Here is a 5485-nt window from a genome sequence, read left to right on the forward strand (position 1 = left end):
GTATTCATTCTATTTTAATATTAATAAAAATTATCATATATTTTAATTACATATCTTTGAGTCAAGGTTTTCTTATGAAACCATTTTCTTTTTTCCATAATGATGACTATCGACATTATTGTCAAATATATAGTGTTAAATACATTTCCTCATGTTGTCATGTGATCAGTTGAAAGTATCAACAGTTGAAAGTATTATGTGTGTGAAGTTGAACAGAACTTGTTTGATTGGCATGGGCTGGAGGGAAATTTAAAAGGGCGGAGTCAAATTTGAACTTGACCTTTCCTACCAATCAACATTAAAGACTGATAGGAAGTTGCTATATCCCTTGAGAACTCAGAGGAATATATTGAGAGACCAACAATGGGAAGAAGTTCAGTGGTTATTGATGTTATATTTACAGTTTCATGTGGATTAATGTGTTGTGCTGAACAATTGAATGTATGGGAACAATCTTTAGATCAGGGTTCACGTCAAAATGCTGTCTTCAGATACCCAATGCCTGCACAAACTGATCAAAGTGCGGTAGGCTTTGCATCCAACATGTTTCAAAACCTTATTGAATCCAGGGGACCTGCACCTGTGGCTCCTTGGAGACCTGACCCAGCATTGGTGGGACCTTCATCGCAAGAGCTACCAATGCAAGCACAATCTCAGAGAACCAACTACGCACCCGTGCCCTTTAATCCTAGCATGCCTTTGCGAAGCCAAGTGAATTTTGGACTGATAAAACCTGAGCAAACGGTTGAGACTTTCTCACAAACCCCGCAGGGACTCCAGAAGCCCATTCCAGGTCCTGACCTCTTTCCTGACATCCATGATGAGGTGGTTATGGAGCCAGATTTCCAACCCGAAGCGCCAGAGCCAGCAAACTCTGTGCTGGTTCATTGTGGCGAGGTCTCTGTCAAAGTGCAGGTGAAGCAAGATTTCCTGGGAAACCGTCAGTTCATCAATCCTTCTGATCTCACGCTGGGTGGTTGTCCATATGTTGGATTTGATGACCATGCCAGGATTGTTGCCTTTGAATCAGCACTACAGGGATGTGGAAGCACACTAACGGTAGTGTATGTCCTGAGCATTGGTGGCATTGGTTCATTTTTGCATTGACCTCAACATGGCCACATGAAAAAGCTAAATGTGTAATATTAGAATTATGTGATTTGGGATATTGGACTTTTTTTGTTTCTTTTTTTTTTAGCCATGTTTTTTGTTTTTGCATTTTTATATTTTAAATGTATTTCCACACACACTTTTTTTTTTTTTTTTTGTATGGAGCATTTATCTTATCCTTATTTTGTATTGCATCTTATTTTGGATTTCTTTTCATACTTTTTATTTTATTTTTTTAATTTACATTTTTTATATTCTTTTTTTCTCTTTTTCATTTTAAGTTTTTTGTATGAATAAAAATATGTATTTATGTGGATATTTCTTTTCAGATGACTGAAGATTCACTTGTTTATTCCTTTGTTTTGGTGTATTCACCTTCACCTCTTCCTAACACCCCTATTGTGAAGACCAATGAAGCTATGGTTGCAATTAACTGTATCTACCCAAGGTAAACCTCTTTAAATCTACTGCAAAACTGTTACGTGACAACCAGGCTTTAGTTTACGAGCTAATAGTTCTCATTATGACAGCATTTTAGTGCAACATACAGAACATATTTATGATTTTGAGAATAAAGTTGTAATGTTTTGGGAATGAGCTTTAGGCCTTTAATAGGCCTTTTATGATAATAAAGTACAATTTTTATTTTTTCCCCTCTCAAATGTTTCTTCACTTTTTACTTTAAAAAGACATTACATTAATATTTAACCTCATTTTACAATTTAAGTCATATAGTTATCATATTTTCTTTAATTCTCCACATGCTTTACATTTGCTTGTAACTTTCAGGAAACACAATGTAAGTAGTAATTCATTGCATCCCACTTGGATTCCCTATTCTGCAGCGAGAGCTGGCGATGAATACCTACACTTTTCCCTGAAGATCATGAGTGGTAAGCGGTCTTTTATTATTGTGTTAGTTCTTAACCTGAATGTCTTAATCGGACGGATTAGTTCACTTTCAAAAAATGTTTTTTTTGTCATCCAAGATATCTCTGTCTGTCTTCTAGCGAAACGAATGGTTTTCTATATATATATATATATATATATATATTTTTTTACAATTTATATACTTTTTAACCACAATTGTTCTTCTTGTGCTGGTCTGCGACGCAATATCCAAGTTATTTGTCTGTGTACTCCGGTTCAAAAAAGTAGGGAAGGGTGAAAAACTGGCCATCTCATTTTCTCCTCCAACTTAAAAATCGTCCGACATCTTTGTTTTAATTTAATTTTAATTTTTTATTGTGACCTTTCCAGCGTGATGGCGTAATGCGCGGCGCGTCGCAGACCAACACAAGACGAACAATTGTGGTTAAAATAAATAATATATATATATATATATATATATATTATTTATTTATTTTAAAGCAAATTACAGATCGTTTTGTTAGACAAGACCCTTATTTCTCGACTGGGATCGTGTAGAGACTTTGAAGCTGCATTGAGTTGGACATTTGAACCTTTTGAACATTGGGATAGATGGTTGTCCATTCGGTGAATGTTTTCCTCAACCTAAATTTCTTTCCGACTGAAGAAAGAAAGACATGAGTAAATTATAAGCAAAACATTTTTTTGAAAGTGTACTAATTCTTTAACCCGTCCTACAGATGACTGGAGGTATGAGCGACCCTCTAACGCCTACTTCCTGGGAGATTTCATAAACCTGGAAGCCTCAGTGGACCGTGCCAATCACGTTCCCCTGCGGGTGTTTGTGGAAAACTGCGCTGCTACTTTGGGCCCCAGCGGGGAAGCAAACTCCGTCTACACGTTCATCGAGAACAGCGGGTGAGCGGCTGTTTTAGAAAGACCTGTTGCACGCTTTACTATTGCGCCTTTGTTGCTTTTATACTGTTAACTAAAATCTTTAGGTGCATGTTGGATGCCAAGCTGACAAATTCCAGATCCAGGTTCATGCCCAGGATACAGGATGACAAGTTACAGTTTCAGATCGAGGCATTCAGATTTAAGCAAGATTCCCGTGGATTGGTGAGTCCATTACTGTACTGACAGCGGCCGCCCAGGACCGAGTTTGGTGACCCCTGCTGTACGCAATCATAAAAATGTGTTACAACAGTTTGTCACTGGTAAAAGGGCAACTTGGTACACTAAGAACCCCTAAAAGGTGCACATTAGAATAGTAATACTTATCCAAATAGGTATACTGTGAACTTTTGAGTAAATAGGGAAGATGTCCCAGTGACAAGCTGTTATCCCTAAAAATGTGCACTTTTAAGCCTCTGGAACAAGCTACCTGCTGATATATGTACAATCACTGACTTGGGCCTCTTTAAGGCTATAGCTTAAGACTTATTTATTTAGACTGGCTTTTAATCCATAGCAGTTGTTGTGGCATTTTGTGGTTTCTTTGTGGCATGCATTTTTTTTTTTTTTTTTTAAAGCACTTTGGTTCACCTTGAGTGTTGTAAAGGGCTATATAAATAAATGTTGATTTTATTTCTGAGTGTACAGTTTGTTCCATTTACATTTGATCTGAATTAATCAGACTGAGTTTAGCATTTTGTTTTACTCTCCCAGATCTACATCACTTGTCATTTAAAGGCTACTACAACGTCCAGTCCGATTGATATGAAGAGCAAGGCCTGCTCGTTTGTTCATGAAACGAACAGGTATGGGTGAAGTAATCGGAAGCAAGTTCAGGAGTCTCCATTCAACGTCCAAATGAGTTTCCCCGTGTTTCCTAACAGCTGGACTGCTGCAAACGGAGACGATCAGGTGTGTGGCTGCTGTGAGACCAGCTGTGCCATGAGGAAGGGCAGAAGTCTGGACACTGATGGTATCGTTCCACTTTTAAATCCGTTCAAATATATTTGGAAAGCTATAAACTACTGCTGTGCAATGTGAATGTTATTTCCATCTTTTTTGCATTTTAAGACTCCACGTTGGAAGATGAGGCTACTATTGGACCGATTTTTGTCCAGCAGCTGCTACCAATGGAGAAGGAGCCTTTACTGCAAATTCAAGAGTCTTTTTAAGAGCCATCAAAAGATGCAGGTGACTGTTTACTTGATGGATTTAGCATACAGTGGCCCCAAAATGCAAACTGCCATTCAAAAGTTTTGGGTTGGTACAATTTTTGGAAAGTCTCAGCATCACAGTCTTCAGTGTCACATGATCCTTCAGAAATCACTCTAATATGATGATTTGCTGTTCAAGAAACATTTCTTATCCATGTTTCAAACAGTTTTGCTGCTTAATATTTCTGTGGAAACGGTCATGCATTTTTTTAGGATTCTTTGAACTGAAAGATCCCCTGTATGTCTGTGTCCTGCATTCATGTCATAACCCTCACTCCTGCACCTTCTTTCTTCTAGAGTACTCCATCGAGATGGTGCTCATTACGGTTTTGGTGGTTGCAGTTGTAATTTTGTGTGTCATTATCCTCGGAACGTTGTTTTGCCAAAGACGCCAGAAACGGCATGCGCTGACTTGTGAATGACAATAAAAGGTGTTTTGTCTAATGGGTGTGTTTGTTTCCTTGCTCTGCTGTCGCCCGCAGTTAGTTGGTTAAAGTCCATTAGGTTCTTGTTTCTGTTCAGGGAATCCCATCTGTAGTAAATGACCCATCAACTTTTAAAATTGCTGATGCGGTACTGTTTACTGGTTTGGAGCATGGTAACAATTTGCCATTGACTGCGTTCTGCCGCTTTTAAAGCGATACAAATGTAGGCTACGTGTATGTGCTTTCAAAAGAAAAAAATAATTTCAGGCTAGTAGATCTGACTCTGGATTCGACTGCTCAACCAACAAAATCCCAGATAAGAGATTGACTACACAGTGTTCAAAATTCATTTATTGTTTTGAAAAGTTAGTACTTTTTAATCAGCAAGGATGCATTCAAATGATAAAGTGAAAGTCATTTATAAGGTTTACTTGCATAAGATTTCGATTTCAAATAAATGCTGTATTTTTATTCAATAAAAGAATCCTAAAAATGCATTGTGCTTTCCACAAAAAAATATTAAGCTGCACAACTATTTTCAACATTGATAAATGTTTCTTGAGCTTTAAGTAAGCATATTAGAATGATTTCTGAAGGATCATATCATGTGACACTGAAGACTGGAGTAATGCCTGAAAATTCAGCTTTGCATCACAGAAATTAATTAGTTAAAAATATATTTTTTTGTAATAGAAAACACTTCTTGAACTAACTAAACTTGTTGTATTAAATTGTAGTATTTCACAGAATTACTGTGTCAAATAAATGCATCCTTATATTGGCAATATAGACTTTTTTTCATCAGCATTAAAATGATAAAAAATTTGACGGACGTGAATAAAATATTTTATTTATTATATTTCTCATCAGAGAATATGAGACTAATATAAAACCACTTGCATAAAAATGGCT

General features: G+C 36.9%; 1 protein-coding gene across 3 annotated transcripts; it reads left to right on the top strand.

Annotated features, from left to right (window-relative positions):
- Window positions 1-247: 247 nt before the first annotated feature.
- On the top strand, window positions 248-4819 carry LOC307000817 (zona pellucida sperm-binding protein 3-like). Of its 3 annotated transcripts, none has more exons than XM_079616693.1 (9): window positions 248-1059; window positions 1440-1558; window positions 1900-2003; window positions 2721-2898; window positions 2982-3099; window positions 3649-3740; window positions 3819-3907; window positions 4006-4125; window positions 4446-4819. In XM_079616693.1, the coding sequence occupies exons 1-8, from the start codon at window positions 364-366 to the stop codon at window positions 4104-4106; spliced, it is 1497 nt and encodes a 498-aa protein (XP_079472819.1). In that variant the 5' UTR covers window positions 248-363; the 3' UTR covers window positions 4107-4125; window positions 4446-4819. The 3 variants fall into 3 exon arrangements, with proteins under 3 accessions (XP_079472819.1, XP_079472817.1, XP_079472818.1); XM_079616691.1 differs by having other exon boundaries at window positions 273-1059; window positions 3819-3846; window positions 4446-4590; XM_079616692.1 differs by having other exon boundaries at window positions 273-1059; window positions 1518-1558; window positions 4446-4590.
- The last annotated feature ends 666 nt before the right edge of the window (window positions 4820-5485 follow it).

Source organism: Phoxinus phoxinus (assembly GCF_949152265.1).
Source record: "Phoxinus phoxinus genome assembly, chromosome: 6".
Classification (NCBI taxonomy): domain Eukaryota; kingdom Metazoa; phylum Chordata; class Actinopteri; order Cypriniformes; family Leuciscidae; genus Phoxinus; species Phoxinus phoxinus.

Bases quoted from the DNA above. Each gene is read 5' to 3' on its own strand.
- LOC307000817 (XM_079616691.1), top strand. From the start codon at position 364: ATGGGAAGAAGTTCAGTGGTTATTGATGTTATATTTACAGTTTCATGT. The intron at 2,004-2,720 runs GTAAGCGGTCTT...CCCGTCCTACAG, and splicing joins TTCCCTGAAGATCATGAGTG to ATGACTGGAGGTATGAGCGA. The intron at 3,100-3,648 runs GTGAGTCCATTA...TTACTCTCCCAG, and splicing joins AGCAAGATTCCCGTGGATTG to ATCTACATCACTTGTCATTT.